At 36.1% G+C, this 20527-nt stretch overlaps 2 protein-coding genes across 7 annotated transcripts in view; one reads left to right on the plus strand and one right to left on the minus strand.

The window, feature by feature from the left end:
- The first annotated feature begins 70 nt into the window (after positions 1 to 70).
- ETFRF1 (electron transfer flavoprotein regulatory factor 1) lies at positions 71 to 14169 on the plus strand. Of its 2 annotated transcripts, none has more exons than XM_049882645.1 (3): positions 71 to 151; positions 12764 to 12851; positions 12931 to 14169. In XM_049882645.1, the coding sequence occupies exons 2-3, from the start codon at positions 12801 to 12803 to the stop codon at positions 13150 to 13152; spliced, it is 273 nt and encodes a 90-aa protein (XP_049738602.1). In that variant the 5' UTR covers positions 71 to 151; positions 12764 to 12800; the 3' UTR covers positions 13153 to 14169. The 2 variants fall into 2 exon arrangements, with proteins under 2 accessions (XP_049738602.1, XP_049738601.1); XM_049882644.1 differs by having other exon boundaries at positions 72 to 155.
- KRAS (KRAS proto-oncogene, GTPase) overlaps positions 12174 to 20527 on the minus strand; it is a 38922-nt gene continuing 30568 nt past the window's right edge. For 2 of the 5 annotated variants that reach the window (XM_049882643.1, XM_049882642.1), the window contains one exon: positions 14165 to 18824. In XM_049882643.1, the coding sequence (XP_049738600.1) occupies positions 18708 to 18824 (117 nt within the window). In that variant the 3' untranslated portion in view covers positions 14165 to 18707. Of the gene's footprint in view, positions 12630 to 14164; positions 18825 to 20527 lie in introns of those variants that run through there. The other 3 variants (XM_049882640.1, XM_049882638.1, XM_049882641.1) reach the window with 3 other exon arrangements.

Here is a 20527-nt window from a genome sequence, read left to right on the forward strand (position 1 = left end):
GGTCCGCGCAGTCGCGCTGGGTTTTTTCCTGTCGGTGCCCCGCCCCCTCCTTTGACACGCCTCACCCACTCCCCGCCCTGCTTAGAGGTTGACCGACCGAGGAGTCGGAGCGGTCGGAGGCTTTTACGGCTGTGGCGGTGACTGCCGGAAAGTGCGTGAGTGCTGCAGCCTCAGTGTTTTGTCTTGTTTTCCGGATTCTGGGGTGTGGAGACGGTGAACTGTGTTTTGGACGAGGACTGACTGGTGTGGGCGGGTGTGGAAAGAGGTGTCAGAGCGTCTTTTGACGTTGACAGCCTATGTCCCTTTTTATTTTCCTAGCGTGTGTTGGGGCGGTTCTTTCTGTGGGATTTCGGGAAGGAAGGGAGCAGGTTTCCTGATTGGGTCAGATGACTGACCCCCGGGTGGGCAGTTTGGATCGTCAGAGTTTAAGCCAGAACGGGAGGGGACTTGTCTCCCTTTACTCTTAACTGGCCATTTAGATAAAGAGGTAAATAAATTGACTCAAGAAGCTTGGGTATTTCGAAATTAATGACCTTGGCATTATTCTCTATACATTGAATTGTTAATTTTCTGTGCAAGGTATAGGTCCTTTTCCCCAGGGGCCTCGCTAGATAAGGACTGGAAATGGTTTGAAGCAATTCTTAGGTAAAACATTGCTTATAGATGAAGCAAGACTCATTATTTTGCCCAAGGTCACAGACTAAATGTATTAACCAACAGCACAACCTTCAGTTTAGGCTCTTCCCCACACGAAGAAACACTGGCACCTTAAACCAACAAGAAAACTAGAAGAAATTAAGTGAGGTCGTTCTTTATTCAAAGCTCAGCTGAATTCTCTATGATTCTAGGACCTATGCACTGTTTTACCATGACAAGCTTCATCAGGTAGAGTCAAGTCTACCGGAACTCAACTAATAATTACATTGCAATGCATTTCTTTGCAGGTTTACCTTCAGCTTTTACTGCTATCTGAACAATAACTTGATGCACCATACCCGTTGCCATACAGTTGGTTCCGACGCATAGCGACCCTATAGGACAGAGTATAACTGCCTCATAGGGTCTCCGAAGCTGTAATCTTTACAGAATCAGACTGCTACATCTTTCCCCTGCTGAGTGGCTGGTGAGCAGCTGGTGGATTTGAACCCACCACCCTTTCAGTTAACAGCCAACCACTTTAACTGCTGTATCACCTTGCACACCATAACCATAGTAAAATTAAAATTCTCTATAATTAGCCTTGAACTGTAATTGGTTAAATCCCAACTCCTTAGCCCATAGTCTCTGGAAAAAAAGTTATCAGTGTGGATTGTGCTCCTTCCTCCCACCACATACGCATCCAAGTTCTCAGAATGAGGGGGAATGTCTCTTAAGTTCCTAATTGGGTTGTATGTTTACAAACAGCAGTAGCCTTCCTGACTTCATGCAGGGTTAAGAAGCAGTCCCAGGTCCCTGCCGCACATAAAATCGTTCCCTAAATTGTGAACCCAAGGGGACCTGACTCTGTTCCTCCCAGTGGCATTAAAAAAAAACCCTAAATGCCTGAAGATCAGTTGTACAATAATAAAGATAAACTGCCTTAATTAATATAAATTAGTATTTTAAAAATACAACAAATTTACCTTAGGCATACTTGCTACTTTTTTGCTAGTTGTCGCTGGTTGTGGTAGAGTGATTGCAACTCATGGGGAGCCCATGTGTGCAGAATAGAACTGCTCTATAGGGTTTTCAAGGCTGTAACCTTTCAGAAGTAAATCACTAGGCCTGTCTTCTGAGGCGCTTCTGGGTAGGTTCGAACAAACAACCTTTCAGCTAAGCAAATCTGTTAATATTGCATAGTTTGTAAAGGAGACAATTGAAGCTGGTCCTTATACAGCTTTCACAAATTCCTAGATATGAATTAAATGAAGCTGCCCTGTTTTCCAGGAATTAAAGAATATAATTTGTAATCTGAAATTACACCTGTAGATTTAATTTAGAATTATTTTAAAAGCACATGATTCCTAAGAGTCATTCTTCAATAAAATTACATCACACTGGAAATGGCTGTCAGCAAAAAAAAATTTTTTTTTAAAGAAATAAGATGTTAACATAGAGTAAGTGCACCTATCTAATTTCATTCCCTTCTAAAACTCTACTAAATCTTCAGTAAAGGAAAAAAGTAAAATGGGGAAGATAAGAGAGGAGATGGCAGCAATAACACTTCGGAAGCTGGAAGACAGATGAAAGAATGTGAATTAGCACCCTGGGAAAGCCTGACTTACACTGCAGAATTGTCAGAAAGGTACCAGAATAGGGCCTCTGAAATTAGAATGAAGAATGAAATAAATAGAGGTGACCACCTGTCACTTCCACAAAGACTGGAGGTTTTTCTTTTCCTGATGTTTCAATTGTAATTTTATTTTTATTTATTTTTATTATTGTACTTCAGACGAAGGTTTACAGAACTAGCTTCACATTAAACAGTTAGTACACATATTGTTTTGTGACATTGGTTACCAACCCCACGACATGTCAACAGTCTCCCTTCTTGACCTTGGGTTCCCTATTACCAGCTTTCCTGTCCCCACCTGCTTTCTCGTCCTTGCCTCTGGGCTCGTGTGCCCTTTTAGCTTCGTTTTGTTTTATGGGCTTGAAAAGACTGGTGATTTGTTTCTGTACAAACTAAAACTAGTCTCTGGACTGGAGGTTCCTCAGGCATATTAAGTACCTGAGAACCACACTGAAAATGGGAATTAAGCAAATTTAGGTATACATTATGCTGAGTCCAAGGCTGCCATTCCTTTTCCACTTTTTACTGTTTAACGGGCAAACCCTTAGAAGACTGGAAGACTCTTCTCAGGACATCTTTCTGAGGAAAGATCCAAGATACTGACACCAGAGTTTCCCCAATAAATGGCCCATCCAGATGTAAGCCAAAGTGAAGCATAAAGTCTACAAGCTTCAACCATGTATGCAGACCTTCTAAAAAGTTTTTTTTTTCTTTCTGTCCCTTTACTATTAAAAGAACAATGTCATAGAAGGGTGAGGAGCAGGTTTGAAATGATGGAAGACAGAATCAGTGAAATTGAAGACAAACACTTGGCTACAACTCTATTTGAGGAAAAACCAGAAAAAAAGAAGGAAGAAACCCTGAGAATTATGTGGGATACAATCAAAAGCAAAAAATTGTGAGTGATCGGAGTTCCAGAAAAACAGAAAACACAGAAAGGATCACTGAAGAATTGCTGATACAAAACTTCCCTAATATCATGAATGATGAAAAGCTGATCATCCAAGAAGCGCAACAAACTCGATATAGGATAGACCCCAAAAGAAAAATACCAAGGCATATCATAATCACACTTGCTGAAACCAAAGACAAAAAATCCTGAGAGCAGCTTGAGAAAAACAAAAAGTCGCATACATAGAAGAAACAATAAGCTCTGATTATTTGGCAGAAACCATGCAGGCAAGAAGGCAATGGGATGACATATATAAAAACTTGAAAGAAAAAAATTGCCAACCAAGAATAATATACCCTGAAAAACTTTCACTGAAATGTGATGGTAAAATTAGGACATTTCCAGATAAACAGAAATAAAGGGAATATGTAAAAACCAAACCAAACTTGCAAGAATTATTAAAGGGAATCCTTCAGTCTGAGAACAAACAACATCAGACCACAGCCTGAATCTAGGACATAAGATTGTACCAGCCAGATACCAACCTAGGAAATGAACTCTCAAGGACTATCCAAAACCAAAACAATTATAACTGGGAACCAAAGAGGTTAATCTGTAAATGACAACAATGTCAGAACAATAAAAGAGGGAATAAATGGTATAGGTACAAAACTTTCTAATGGAGAAGAAGGTAAGGCAATACCAAGTAATAATAGATTTGTTCAAACCTAGGAAGATAAGGGTAAATTTCAAGGTAACCGCAAAGAAAGTTAACCTTTACTATTAAGAGAAAACAGGAAAGGATTACCAGATTTTTGAGGAAATCTCAAAGTAGAGACGAAAACAAGCAGAAAAAAAGCTATTTGGATAAAGACAGTAGAAAATTTCAAGAAAGCTATTATTAATAAACCCAGAAAAAAAAATCTGCTACATTGTATGTTTTGTTATGTGAATTAGCTCACAAGCTACAATTAGATAGGGGAAATATACAAGTATTAACATGGAGGTAATGTTGGATTTTATGTGGTTTTTTATTTTCCTAAGAAAGAAGAGTCAGAAAAGTAGACTTACAAACTTCAGCAAGAAAGGAAAATCTCTTGCTCAGCTGCTGTGCTAGCAGCCAGACAGTGCTTTTCCTTACTAGAATCTTGCTTGCTGCTCAGTATGTTAAAACTACATATATTGTTCAGGGCAATAGTCTTAGTTATCTAGTGCTACTATAACAGAAATACCACAAATGGATGGTTTTAACAAAGGGAAATTTATTCTCTTACAGTCTAGGAGGCTAGAAGTCCAAATTCAGGGTGCCAGCTTTCTGTCTCTGTCTCTCAGAAAGTCCTTGACATCAATCTCCCCCAGTCTGAGGAGCTTTTCAGCACAGGGACCCCAGGTTCAAAGGATGGGCTGTTCTCCTGGCCCTGCTTTCTTGGTGGTGAGGTCCCCATGTCTCTCTGCTTGTTTCTTTTCTTTTATATCTCAAAAGAGATTGGATTAAAAAAAAAATTTTTTTTTTTTGGATTAAGACACAACCTAATCTTGTAGATTGAGCCCTGCCTCATTAACATAACAGCAGTTAATGCCACCTCATTAACGCCATAGAGGTAGGATTTTCAACACATAGGAAAATCACATCAGGTGACAAAATGGACAATCACACAATACTGGGAATCATGGATTAGCCACGTTGATACATTTTTGGCAGACACAATTCAATTCATAACAGCAATGTTCATGGGTGGTAAAACTATAAAGGAAAGCAGGAAAAAGGAAATCATTACTGGTTATCTTGGTAAAGATGGGGAAGGAGATGCAATTGGAGAGGGGCACATGCTGGCTTCTAAGACTTCTAATTTCCTGTTTGTAACTTTAGATGTTCATTTTACTTACCTTGTACATACAGAGTTTATGCACCATTTTTCGTGTATAATATCACAAAAATTTTTTTAAGATGAAATTAAATATGTGACAATATTGGCACTGCTTATTTTAAAGGTATAAATTTTCTAAGGAGTGTAGAGGTGGCCAGGCAGGTACAGTCACCATGTGAATTTACACTATCACACTTTAGTGCTTAACCAAAATAACAGGCATAAAAAAAAGGAGGACTTAAATTATTTCCCACAATCATTTTTAACTGAATATGGTGCTGTAATTTTTTTAAGTTTAATTTTATTGTGATAAAATGTACTTTTAAAAAGTTTGTCATTTTAACCATTTTTAAGTGTACAATTCAGTAGCATTACTTTCACAATGTTTTGCTACCATCAACACTGTCCAAGTTTTCCATCACGCTAGACAAAAATTCAGTGCTTCTTCAACAATAACTCCTGTTCTTTCCTCCTTCCAATGCCTAGTAACCACTAATAAACTTGTGTCTGTATGCATTGCCTATTCTAGAGATTTCATGTAAGTGGGATCATACAATATATGTCCCTTTGTGTTTGGCTTATTTCACTCAGCATGTTTTCAAGGTTCACTCATGTTGTAGCATGTATCAGGTTTTCATCTCTCTTTATGGCTGTCTAATATTTCATTCTATGTATATCCCACATTTTGTATACCCGTTCATATATTGGTGGACATTTAGGTTGTGTCTGCCGTTTGGCTATTGTGAATAATGCTGCAGTGAGCATTGCTGCACAAGTATCTTTTTGTGTTCCTGCTCTCAGTTCTTTTGGTTATATCCCTAGGAGTGGAATTGCTGGGTCATACGGTAATTTTATGTTTAACTTTTTGAGGAACTGCCAGACTGTTTCCACAATGGCTGTACCACTTCACAATCCCACCAGCAATGGATGAAGGTTCCCCTTTCTCCGCATCCTCGCCAACTTTGTTTTCCATTTTGTTAATCATAGCCATCCTAGTGGGGGTAAAGAGGTATCTCATTGTGGTTTTGATTTACATTTCTCTAATGACTAATGAAGGATCCCTGGTGGTGCAATGGTTAAGCGCTCAGCTGCTAACGGAAAGGTCAGTGGTTCAAACCCACCAGCAGCTCCATGGGAGAAAGATGTGGCAGTCTGCTTCGGTAAAGATTACCCATTGCCATCAAGTTGATTGCAACTCATAGCAGGCTTGGAAACCCTCTGGGGCAGTCCTACTGTGTCCTATTGGGTCGCTATGAGTTGGAATCGACCTGAGAGCAATAACAACAACTATGACTCATGACAAAGAGCATTCTTTCATGTGCTTGTTGACTATTTGTATACCTTCTTTGATGAAATGTTTATTGAAGTCCTTTGTCCATTTTTTGATTGGGGTGTTTGCCTTTTTGTTAAGCTGCAGGAGTTCCTCATATGTTTTGGATATTAAACCCTTATCTGATATATGGCTCCTGAATATCTTCTCCCATTCTGTAGGTTCCAGTCTCTTCATTTTCTTGATAAAATGCTTTGATACACAGAAACTTTTTATTTTGATACAGTCCAATTTATTTTTTATTTTGTCGTTTGTGCTTTCAATGTATCTAAGAGTCCATTCTCAAAAAAAAAAAAAAACACGAAGTTTTATCCCTATGTTTTCTTAGTTTTATGGTCTTAGTTTTTATATGTAGGTCATTGATCCATTTTGAGTTAATTTTCATATATGGTGTGAGGTATTGGTCCAAATTTATTCTTTTGCATGTGGAAATCCAGATGGTCCAGCCCCATTTATTGAAGAGCGTATTCTTTCCCCATTGAATGGACTTGGCACCCTTGCTGGAAGTCAGTTGTCCATAAATGTATGGGTTTATTTCTGAAGTCTCAACTGTATTTCATTGTCTTAGACCAGTACCACACTGTTGATTACTGTAGCTTTATAGTAGTTTTTAAAATCAGAAAGTAGGAGTTCTCCTACTCCGTTCTTTTTCAAGACTGTTTTGGCTATTCAGGGCCCCTTGCAATTTCATATGAATTTGAAGATCAGCTTCTCCGTTTTTGTAAAAAAAAAAAAAAAAAAAGCGCTTAGAATTTTGATAGAGATTGCATTGAATCTGTATAATGCTTTGGGTAGTATTGGCATCTTACAATATTAAGTCTTCCAAGCCATGAACATGGAATAGCTTTCCATTTACTTAAAAAAAAAAAAAAAAAAGTTGTTTTTTTTTTTTTTTTTTTAAGGGCCTTCTTTATTTCAGCATCGTTTTATAGTTTTCAGTGTACAAGTCTTTCACCTCCTGGTTAAATTTATTCTTAGGTATTTTATCACTTTAGATGCAATTGTAAATAGGGTTGCTTTCTTGATTTAGTTTTCAGATTGCTCATTGCTGGTGTATAGAAACACTGATTTTTGTGTGTTGATCTTGTACCTGCCACGTCACTGAAATCATTTATTAGCTCTAGTAGCTTTCTTGTGGATTCTTTGGGATATCCTATACATAGGATCACGTTGTCTGCAAAGAGAGATAATTTTACTTCCTCCTGTCTGATTTGGATGCCTTTTATTTATTCTTCTTGTCTAATTGCTCTGGTTAGAACTTGCAGTATCATGTTGAACAGTAGTGGTGAAAGAGGGCATCCTTGTCTTATTCCTGATCTTAGGGGGAAAGATTTCAGTCTTTCACTATTGAGTATGATGTTAGCTGTGGGTTTTACATAAATGCCCTTTATCACGTTGAGGAATTTTCCTTCTAATCTTAGTGGTGCTATAATTTTTAAAAACAGCTTTATTGAGATATAATTCACATATCATACAGTTCATCCATTTAAAGTATACAATCCAATGTTTTTTGGTATATTCATAGATACGTGCAACCATTATTACCACAGTCAATTTAGAACATTTTCATCACCTCACAAAGAAACCCTGTATCTTTTAGCTATCACTCCCCTCTTTCTTAACCTGTACCCCACTGAACTACCAATCAACTTTGTTTCTATAGATTTCCCTATTCTAGACTTTCATATGGATAGTCATATAATATATGGGCTTTTGTGACTGGCTTCTTTCACTTAACACGCTGGTTTCAAGGTTCATCCAAGGTATATCAGTACTTCATTTTTTCTTATGGCTGAATAATATTCCGTGGAATGGATTTTACCACAGTTTATCCATTCATCTATTGATGGACATTTGGGTTGTTTCCATCTTTTGGCTATTATAAAATATGCTGCTTTAAACATTCATGTACAAGTTCTTGTGTAAACATATATTTTCTCTTGCATACATTCTGAGGCATGGAATTGCTGAGTCATATGGCAATTCTGTGTTTAATCATTTGGGGAACTGCCAGACTGTCTTCCAAAGCAGCTACACCATTTTACATTCCCACCAGCAGTGTATGAAGGTTCAGATTTCTCCACATCCTTGCCAACACTTGTTATTATCTGACTTTTTGATTATAGTCATCCTAGGGGATATAAAGCGGTATCCATTGTGGTTTTGATTTGTACTTCCCTGATAACTAATGATGTCGAACATCTGTGCATCTGCTTATTGGCCATTTGTGTATCTTGTATAAATGTCTCTTCTGATCCTCTACCCATTTTTAAATTGGGTTGTCTTGTTATTATTGAGTTATAAGAGTTCTTTATATATTCTAGATACAAGTCTCTTATCAGATACATGATTTACAAATATTTTCTCCCATTCTGTGGATTGTCTTTTCACTTTCTTGATGGTGTCATTTGAAGCATAAAAGTTTTTAATTTTGATAAAGTCCAATTTATCTTTTTTTCTGTGCTTTTGGTGTCATTGCTAAGAATCCACTGCCAAATCCAAGATCATAAAGATTTACCCATATGTTTTCTTCTAAGAGTTTTATAATTTTAGGTCTTACATTTAAGTCCTTGATCCATTTTCAGTTGATTTTTGTATCTGGTTTGAGGTAACGGTAACGTCCAAATTCATTCTTCTGCATGTTGTGATCCAGTTGCCCCAGCACCAGTTATTGAAAAGACTATTTTCCCCCCATTAAATGGTCTTGGAATTCTTGTTGAAAATCAGTTGACCATAGATGTATTGGCTTATTTCTGAAGTCCCAGTTCTATCCATGTTTGTCTATCCTTGTACAGTACCACACTGCCTTGAATAATGTCGCTTCGCAGTATGTTTTGAAATGGACTTTGTTCCTTTTTCAGGGTTGTTTTGGCTATTCTGGGTCCCTCGCAATTCCATGTGAATTTTTAGAATCATCTTGTCTGTTTCTACAAAGAAGTCAGCTGGGATTCCGACGGGTGCTATAAATTTTAACCTACATTTTCTGCCAGTTGGCTACAAAATAATCTTGCATATTGACCTAAAAGGATATTTTAAAAATCCTTATTTTAAAAACAGAAATTGCTTCTTGTTTGACCTTCTGAATAATTCAGTCCAAAAGTCATTATGTGGGGCTGAACAAGGTAGGCATCTGGGGTGGTATTGGTAGGGGATGAAGGATTGGCAAGGCAGTAGCCCAGCAAGGAGTCTGAGAGCCCATGTGGGGCAAGGAGGGTGTCTGTGGCAGCAGCCCAGCGCAGGATGAGGGGAGTATCCTTAGGGTAGACAGGCTAGTAGCCTAGCACAGGGTGTTATGGTCTAAATAGAGAAAGCCTTCTCAAGGAGAGGGATGGTGGCCCAGCATTTGTCAGAGTTCAAGAGGAGCTGGGTGAAGAGGTAGTGGGAAGAAGTGTATGTGCATGTTATAGCTGAAGTGGCAGTCTGGCACTAGGTGTCAGAGATCAACTAGAAGGAACAGAACATATGCTGAGTTTCAGTAGCAACAGGAATTTGGTTATATATTGGGAGGAGGGGTAATGATCCAAAAAGTAAATTTATTGAGGATAACGGGAACCAGATTTCTCATTGTTGGAGGAGAGAGTTAAAACTATGGAAAAAGAGAAAACTAAAATCTTGCAGTGTTGGAATGGGATGGTAGTCAGGTTATATCAAGATAAATAAATATATTTTTATGTCTATATGCATATATAGACATGCAGCTGTATTCACTAAGAGGGCTTGGGCCCTGTGCCAACCCAACTGTAATACTAACTTCTAGCACCCGAATCTTGGTTTCTAAATAGAATTCTCTAAAATTCTCTAATAATAGGACTAGGTTTCTTGGAGAAATGGTTGGTTTCAGGGCTGGGGCAGGGCAAGTACAAGATGAACATCTTATCCAAGAAAGTAAAAGGAAGTGTTCAAAGAATGATGGGATAAAGTAAAAAAAGATATAAGAAGCAAGCTTGGACAAATCTTGAGCATCAATAAATGATAGTAATGGATTATGATCCACTTAAGTATCTATGATTCCATACAGATATAAAAAAATAATAAACTGGGAGAGAAAGCTTTTCCTTACAGTAGCTTGCGAACAAATAAGCGTAGAAGGATTGATGCAAATAGAAAATTACTAGTAATAACACAGTCAAGAAACCACAATGAATGTAAAAACCAGTCAGTCAGACTGATGAAGAATGGGAACACTTAGTCTCAAAGAACTTCCCCACAAATACTTATTAATGTCAAAGGGGAAAAAGTAGTTTTACCATTGTCATGGATTGAATTTTGTCCCCCCAAAAATGTGTGTATCAACTTGGTTAGGCCATGATTCCTAGTATTCTGTGGTTGTCCTCCATTTTGTGATTGTAATTTTATGTTAAAGAGATTTTGGGTGGGCTTGTAATACCCTTACCAGGTCACATCCCTGGTCCAATGTAAAGGGAGTTTCCCTGGGGTGTGGCCTGCACCACCTTTTATCTTACAGGAGATAAAAAGAAAGAGAAGCAATCAGACAGCTGGGGACCTCATACCACCAAGTAGTGCTGGGAGCACAGCGTGTCCTTTGGACCCAGGGTACCTGCACCTGAGAAACTCCTTGACCAAAGGAAGATTGAGGACAAGGACCTTCCTCCGGAGCCAATGCCCTGAATTTGGACTTTTAGCCTACTTTACTGTGAGGAAATAAATTTCTCTTTGTTAATACCCACTTGTATCTCTGTTATAGCAGCACTAGATAACTAAGACAATCATGGAGAATCCTGGCAAATAATTTAATCAGGCGATCAAAATTAACATCACCACTAATGGAATAAGCCGGAACTGTGTCCACCTGAAAGGATGTAATGAAGACAGCAACATGTCTGTAATATTTTTGTCCAAACTGCATAATCCGAATCCAGTCATGAGGAAACATCAAAATAAGGGATATTCTGCAAAATAAACGAACTGTGATCTTCAAAAGTATCAAGTTCCTGAAAACCAAGGGAAGCCTGAGGAAGTGTTTCAGACTGAAGAAGGATAGAGACAGGAAAACTAGATGCACTGTGTGAATCTGGAATGAATCCTCTTGGCATAGAGGGCATCATTGGAACAACTGACAAATCTTGAATGGGGCTATGGATTGATGGTAGTAACGTAACACTATTCATTTCCTAATTTTGATGTCTGTATTGTTACACAGAATGTCCTTATTTGTGGGATATACTCTAAAAGCTGCGCTATTCAGTATGGTAACGACGACTAAACCATGTGCACCTATTCAGCACTTGAAATGTAGCTAGTGTGACACATTGAAATAGTATTTTGGATTAATGAAATAAAACATTAAAATTAATTTCACCTGTTTTTAGAAACTGTAAGATTATGCATGTGGCTTGCATTATATTTCTATTGGACAGTGTTGCAAAGTATTCAGGGTGACAGACATCATCTTGGCAGCTGATTGCCAATTTGTTCAGAAAAAAGTGTTATTAGTACTAGTGTTGCAACTTTTCTGCAAAATTGAAATTATTTCAAAAGAAAGCTTGTTATTGAAGGCATAAAAATGTATTACATGGTTTTAAGCCAGGTCATAGGAAAAATGGGAATTAAAGGTTTAAGGGGGGAGGTTATGACATAAACATTTACTTGGGGCCAAGCATGAACTAGTTACTGCTTATGGTATCAGGAATTTTATGATTTAATCCCCACAACCATAGTAAGTAGTGAGCATTATTTTGTTTAGGCTGTCATGGTGCCTTTAAGGAGTCTCCTCCCTAGTAGCATGTAACAATTACACATAAAGAAGCGTGGACTGTATGCCACTGGGCGTTGCCTGCTCCACATGTACCCCCTCATGGGTTGTTCACTTGGCCTGATCAGCACCAATCTTACTGTCCATCTCCTATTACTGCCAACCTACTTTGTTTCTCTTATCTTCAGCCTCTCTTAAGATAGCCCCCTTCCAAATGTAATCAGGCCTCTTCTCACACAATGTCCTTCAAAAAGATCTGACTTTGCCTTGAGGGGCAGGGTAAGATACTCTTACTTTTGATGAGGAAACTGAGACTCAGCATAGTTAAGTCACCTGTGTATTATGCAGCTGGGATTCAAATCTAGTTCTCACTCCTTTGTGGCATAAAATGAAGTACACCTATATACCTACCTGTCTCTGACAATCCATTTTCTCTCACTACCTCATTCAAAGAACTGGTCACAGTAATTATAATTGTTTGCTTATATGACTCTGCAGATGTTCTGTGAGAGCAAGTCATCTTATCTGGCATGTTCATAGCTATATCGCAGCGCCTGGAACATAAAAGTGCTCAATAATTATTGAATGTAAAAAAATTTTTAAAAAGTTATCATTTCCCCAATGTATAAAATCGTTAATCCTTTTTTAAGACTACAATGCAGTTATTTGCAAATATTTTTTCCTTCAGGTACGTTATGTGCAAACGTGGGTACTTTCCGTGACAAATGAAAATGGCCAATTCTTTAAGAGGAGAAGTAATGAATCTTTATAAAAATGTAAGTAATTCTGTTACCAGTTTTACAAATGTTACTATATGACATGGATTGTTTAGAATATATAATCTTTCTTTTTAAGCTGCTGTATCTTGGGAAAGACTATCCAAAAGGAGAAGACTATTTTAAAAGGCGTCTGAAGAGTGTTTTCCTTAAAAACAAAGATGTGAAGGACCCAGAGAAGATCAAAGAACTTATTGGACGGGGCGAATTTGTCATGAAAGAGCTAGAAGCCTTATACTTTCTTAGGAAATACAGAGCTATGAAACAACGCTATTATTCAGATGTCAACAAAACTAACTAATCGTTATTACTATAATTGTGGCTGAAAATCAGTGTCAGCTATTTATGCACACCAAATATTGTAAAATAATTCTAACTGAAAATGATCAAGTTAAACACATCATGTGAAAAATACCTGAGCTGCCTTACTTAACTAAAATTAATAGATTTCAACTTCTATTGATAGCGACAGCTTCATCAGTCATCCTTTATCCACAATTTTATACTAAAGTGGTAATTTAGCTATCTAATGTTGTCAGCTACCAATTATAAAATCATTAATGGACACTCAGTTTTGGAATTAAAATACTTAATTTTTTTTCACACCTATAAAGTTCTAGCCAATTTATCTTAGCCCATTTCTCCAATTTATTGATGGACAATGCCATTCAATATACACTTAACTACGCAAAATCATTTCTTGCACATTTACTCCCTTTAACTTTTGAAGGAGTAACTTATTTTTGACCCAATTTGATATAATAATAGTACACATTTAAGTTTATTTAGTAAATACCACCTGTTAATGATTTAAATATAGTTACAGAAGTAACTATATGCACAGAGTAAGTAAGTAATATGTATGCTATCTGCAGTAAGATTGACTTCCGACCTAGAAATAATAGCCTGCCATTGATTGGCATTAGGTACAAAATTCAGTTATTTCTATTATTAATTTTGCTGCTGGCTCCCTTGGGGCCTTAAAACAAATCACCTGTTGTGCATTAATTTCTTTGATAAAACAATAAATAATTTTGTTCCTTTGTCATAAAGAGAGATTTGTTTTCCATCTACTTCTAAATTAGTTAATATGACAGTGGACCTAAAAACACAGCATGGTTTTAAGTTTAAGCAAACAAAACCTCTACGTAATGTTCACAGCACCTTTCATAAATACATAATTTTTCTAACTTAACAATCTGCAACAAAAACAATTCACTAATATGCTATAGTATCTGTGGCTTATGAAGTAATTTGTGTCAATTGCAAGGCAAATGTTTCAAATTTCCATCAAGAAATACACACTCTCAGAGTCACCATAACTAGTTTTATTACATTACAATAATTAGGAGCAGTACAGTTCATGACAAAAATATTACAAATTTCAGATCACTCCACAGCACATACTCCTATAAACATTTCAAAGTTAATTAAAAGAGTGGTCATTTTTAAATTTAATGTTTGATATGACCAACATTCCTAGGTCAGCGCAACCAAATGATGGAGAACAACTGGATCACACTGCATATGTCCCACAAAAAAAAAAAAAAAAAAGCACAATGTACAAAATGTGCATGTTTCAGTTTACACTATACAAAAATAGTTAAAATACATTCCAGGTAAACATGTTACATTAAGAAATAGTACTAGTAAGAAATTGGCACTCAAAGGAAAAAAGCAAAAGTATTTTCAACATGAAAACACCAAGACAGTGGATCTGGAAACTTCTAGGTAAAACATGTCTCCCACTTAGCTCAATGGGAGGAAACCCTCTGTAATGGACATTTCTGCAGGTAATAACTTTCTTTTTATTAAACTCATCTAAGCTGCCTATTATCCCAAACAGGCACTTAAAACTATTAGGCTAAAACACAAATCTTAAACTAGTTATGACTATTCTGTAAGAACTGATGTGAACTTATCTTTAGAAAGAAGCAATTTTCATATTCTGACTAAATTTACAGCTACCAGTTGTATGCTACTCAGTTTCTCAAGGCAGAATTCATGCTACCCAATATTAACACAGAAATTATTAAATATAAATTCGGCTTTAAAGTAACTGCTGGGTTTTTTAAATCATTAATACATAATTATCAATATTATTACTTTTTGACAAATGGAAATGACTCCAGATAATTTTTATTGTCCCCCCATAATTAAACGTGTGTATGTTGAGAAAAAACGGTTAGAAGAAAAAAAAAATCACTGGTACACAAATGAGATGAACTTGTGCAAACTGCAACTTAACATGCCTCACAAAGTTTCTCTGTATATTAGGACAAAATTGTGCAATGGTGGCAAAGGTTTCTGATAACTTATAAAAGTTAGGTCCTAAATTCCTATGCAGTGTGACTCAGTTAAATAGAACCTAGCATTCCTAATTGGGAATATTCACTCAAATTATACTACATACTTCTGCTACATTCTTCCACAAACATGTTAATGTCTAAGACTATGTATTTGAGCAATTTTTTTAACTTCAAAAAGGATTTTTATCTTTAAGGCTGTAACAATTAGATAACATCTTATTTCTAGGATCGTCTCCCCTTTTAAAATCTCTACAAAAACAATTTATTGTCAAACTATTCAAAATCCACATAATAATGGATAATTACCACTGCCTTAAAAAAAAAAAAAATTGCCCAGCTACAAAAAAAATTCAAGAGTCCTAGAAATCCCCAGTTATGCACTGCAACTCTTGAAGTATGGCCATTTTTCTCTTGTCTAGAACAAGAGGAGGTACTGCATAAGTCTTAACACCCTACCTAAACAATGCTCCATAAATCTGTACTTTAGCATAGCATTTCAGAAATCATATTGATTTTTACACGCAGAATATAAGTTTCCTTTTCTATGAATTAGTTCAGGCACCTGTTTATTTCCAGATAAAAAAAATTATTTTAGAACTCAATATTTAATTTTTTTTAAGTCTATTTTAATTATTTATACAAAGAGACCAACTGGAATATTACACACTTGGGAATTTTAATATCTGATGTACAACTTAAAATGTACTATAATTGTCATAATACTCACAGCTATGTCAAATAAAAAAAGTCAAATTTACTCCTTTAAAACAGTGATTTAAAGTGATTTGTATAAAGTGGCCTGATTAAACAGCTGCACCTGAATCATAGCAAAACAATTATTGTCGAACTAGCAGAAACCTTAGAGACCAAACATCTTCTTTGCAAAACTTAAAGTATGCATTGTGTTTTCTCTGGGCCATGTGCCAAATGCCTCACTAAGATATCAAAGACCACTCTAGAATATAAACACTACTTACGGACAAGGATTATTGTCTGAGGATACCATAATATCCCCAGTGCTCGGCATAGTGCCTATCATCTAGCAGGCATTTGATGAGTGTGTAAACGAACTCTGCTAAAAAATAAGTTTTACAAATTAAATTTCAAAGTATTTTTCCTTGTAACATTTTAATTACTAAAACAATGGAATATATCTCTGTTATCAGGGCTAGTCTTATTTAACAAATTCTTTCAGCACTTCCTTTATAAAATCCTCCTCCCACTGTATAGGGTTCTGTCTACTTATAACAAGTTTGAAAATTCCTACTTTGCCACTAATGGACCAGGCAGCAAAGAGACAATGTTCAAAGGATCAAGATTAAACTGCTGCAGCCACCACCTGAAAATTAGCTATCAGGTCAAGTCCCATTATGTTATCTGTCAGATTATCTTGAGCACCAAGGAAATAAGATGGAGGACAACTTGATGTGATTTCATGGGAATTTCCATAGCAGCAATACATTTTGAAGTCAGGGGAAGTTAGGGAAGGTTAGGCTAATTAGATTTAAAAAACAAAAAAACAGCATTAACTCATTGGGGCATCTGGAGGGGTGGGCAGGTAAGATGACACTAATATGACTCCTGAAAATGGAGAATGGATATTCAAAAATAAACTTCACCTCTTGCACAATTTTGCCTAAAGGATAGCACTGAAGATAATACAGATAAAAAGTTACAAGTTGTGCCGAGCATGACATGTAAGGAGTGCCTTAAGTTAAGTGAATGTAAATCACAAAACTGTAAAGCTGGATAGAGCCTTTGAGATGACTTCTTTGAAGAAGAAATGGAAAGTGATTTACCAAAGGCAGAGTTCTAAAAGACACATAACTACAATCTTAGTCTCTTTTCTCCTAGTTCAGTGATATTTTCACCTTACCACACCATCTCACTTCCAATAATTTAAATTAACACTTTAAATGTACTGAAAGAATCATTTGTTAATATTTATCCATTTTTTAAGCATTACATATTCTTAAATATGGACAAGACTTAAGAAGTGTTTATGAAATGTTACTTTAGCCAGTGTTAAGAAAAGCTAGCTAAAACTATGGATTTTGAAACTTTCATTTTTTTAAAGTAGAGTCTTGGCCCTCCCCCAATCTCAACTCTTTGTAACATTTAAAATAATTTAAAACAAAAAAGTTCTGTTGTTAAACAGAAGTGACGCTCCAATGTGTCTGCAGGACCACCACATAGTGAGAATTCATCTTGCTGAGCTATCCAAATACTCTCCCAGTCCTCATTTCCAACCAAACCATGCATAACAACACTGAATGACCATAGGGATTCAGTCCATGGCTGGGAAACCCCCAATGAAGCACAAAGGTCAACATGGGGTCTGAACTTGCAATCTTGACCTCTTAAACACCTACTAAGCTAACTGGCCCAAATGATCTTTAACATTGCTACCAGAATGAAAACTATGTTCAAAGACTGAAGGTCAAGAAAAGATTTAACATTACCTAAGAAAGAGCAACCTGACACAGGAAGACTAATTCCTGTATTTTTTTTATATATGTTAAAATTTTTTTCAATTGTTACAAAAATTTAGTAGCATGTATCATATTTTTATGCAAATAATGTGCACCTTCTACGTCTGTTTGCCAACCACTCCCTCCCCGTGTGAGGTATTTCTGTAAGCACGCTATGCTAATTTTTTTACAGCAACACATAAAAAAAAATGGGCATAGCAGCACTTCTGAAAATACCTTGCAGGGGGAGGGAATGGTTGGCAAACGAATATAGAAGGCACATGTTATATGCATAAAAAATAAGGTAAATAGAGCCCCAAAGACGGTTGCTACAATCCCCATGACATACTGGGTTTGCCTTAATAGGAAAAGCTATAAGGAGTCTTATAGGAATTTATCTAAGGTGGAAAGTAAACGGCCTTTTAATATTTTCCATTTCCTTGTATTTTTTTTCCATTTTTTTCCCTTTTTATAGAAAAAATATAATATTTTGGGAAGTGACCATGACAAATAGCAGTGGGGGGGGGGGGATCTTTGTGAACGGTGTAACTTTACATTCATTAAGGTTAATCTGAAACTATAGGACATGATGCCTGGATGAAATCTACAGGAACCCCGTAAGTTTGTTTCCTCAGTGTTTCAGTAAAACCAATCACAAAGTCTCAATTGAAGTTATAATTAGTAATTAATCCATTTATGTAACTAGATAAAACGCAGAATAGAGATGATTTGAAAGCTTCATTAATTCATTTCACGCTGAAGTTCACAATTGGTAAGAAAAATAGGAAGTAATCGGCTGCATGCACCAAAAACCCCAAGACAGAAATCTCAGGTATTCAGTTTCTTTTTCACAGGTGTTGCTAGTTCAAAAACCAAAACTCAGGGAATACTGGCACTTAGAGGAAAAAAAGTTTCCACTGTCATTTTAAAATAAGCATTCAAGATGAAAGCTAACAGTTTGCATGGAGCAGAAAGAAAATTAGGTAATGCTAAAACAAATGCTAATAATTTAGTGTAATGTACAAAAATTACCACTTTTACTTAAGTATGCCTTAAGAAAAAAGTACAAATTGTATTTACATAATTATACACTTTGTCTTTGACTTCTTTTTCTTCTTTTTACCATCTTTGCTCATCTTTTCTTTATGTTTTCGAATTTCTCGAACTAACGTATAGAAGGCATCATCAACACCCTGAAATATATAAAAAATATTAGAATGTAAGTATTTATATATGATGGTTTGAGGCAAATACATGACAGAAAATATTTTACTAATGGAAACATTAATAATAAGAAAGATTAAGGCAACTTCACATTTCTTTTTGGGAAACTGTATATATATATCAGACTTTTGGGATTCTTCAATGTCCTCTTCATGTATATTTTGTCAAGATTATAACTAGGAACGTTAACTCTCACAATAGGCAATGATAATCAGTGGCACAGAATTTTAGATAAAGTTAACAAATAACATTTTTCCTAACAGAACTTAATTTGCTACTAATTTTTCCACAATGGAAAACCCCAGGCATCAAAATCCAAATGCATTTGGATTTGTGCATGTGTGTGTTTTTACACTAATTATCCCTGAGTTTCTACTGGACTTTAGGAATAGCCATGCAAGCATATACAATTTTTATACATATTCAGCAGTATTTGAGCTCTGGTTCAATATTTATGTAAAACCCATTAAATACCTTACTAAGCAGAAAACAATACCTGAATATACTTTGTTTTCAAATAAGACATATTAAAGATGCTAGTTTCTATTCATAATACTTATCATGTAAGGAAGAGGTTTAACTCTTTAGTTATTATTGGTTTGACCACTTTTTATGCCTCTGGACCTCATAGGTAAGGCATTATTCTGGTTCTAATGCATTTAATTAGCATCAGGGTGGGTCCCTTTTGAAATATGTGAAGCTCAGCAGAGTTGGAGCCTCATTTTGTCTAAGTTTAGCATCCTAAACTTAGATGCTTCCTAGATGTGCTAGTTTTGTAAGCTTTTGCCTTTTTTCCCTTTATTTGTGTGAGATAAGGCTTGCAAGCATAATTATGTCTTCCCTTTTGATAGTTAGGGAGCCCTAATGGGTTGGTTTTGTTTTTTGTGTGTCATACTTGCAAAACCAGAGATTCCTCATGTAACCTAACGGGGGAGAAAAAAAAAAAAAAAAAAACACCAAACCCACTGCCGTTGAGTCGATTACAACTCATTGCGACCCTATAGGACTGAGGAGAACTGCCCCATAGGATTTTCAAGGAGCGCCTGGTGGATTTGAACTGCTGACCTTTTTGGTTAGCAGCCATAGCTCTTAACCACTATCCCACCAGGGTTTCCAACCCAACCCATTGGAAAGGCACCCGCAATAAATTGTCTATTTAGTTTTTATTGGTATATTGTCATACCACAGATCAGTGGTGCCACAGTGCCACTCACCTTATTGGTGTTTTGTATTACCAGATTATATTTCTCAAAATCTGTATTAACAACCAAAAATTTAAACACACTCAATTAATAAGCATGCATCCCAATACTGAAAACATATGCCATCACAAAAATGTTTTAAAAAATAAAAATTTGGTCATGAAAAGGTTATTAAAGTTAATGCCTAGACAAGACATTCTATTTTGATTTGTGGAGAAATGAGTCAAATAATTTGAATGGTATTGTAGTTTACTAGTTTGGGGAGAATCTTTTAAATTTATTAGTTACTGTTTCATAAATTAGGTTATTCAAAAGCTACCCATATAAAGCCAAATGCTATATCTTCAAAGAGATTTCCGTTTGGTTATTGTGGCCTACATGTATTTGTCATCAAAGCAAGGGTTACACGTAAAAGTGATTTCAAGTCAGAATAATTTTCAACCTAGTAATAACCTATAACATGAAAAGTG

This window comes from Elephas maximus, chromosome 4 (genome assembly GCF_024166365.1).
Source record: "Elephas maximus indicus isolate mEleMax1 chromosome 4, mEleMax1 primary haplotype, whole genome shotgun sequence".
NCBI lineage: Eukaryota > Metazoa > Chordata > Mammalia > Proboscidea > Elephantidae > Elephas > Elephas maximus.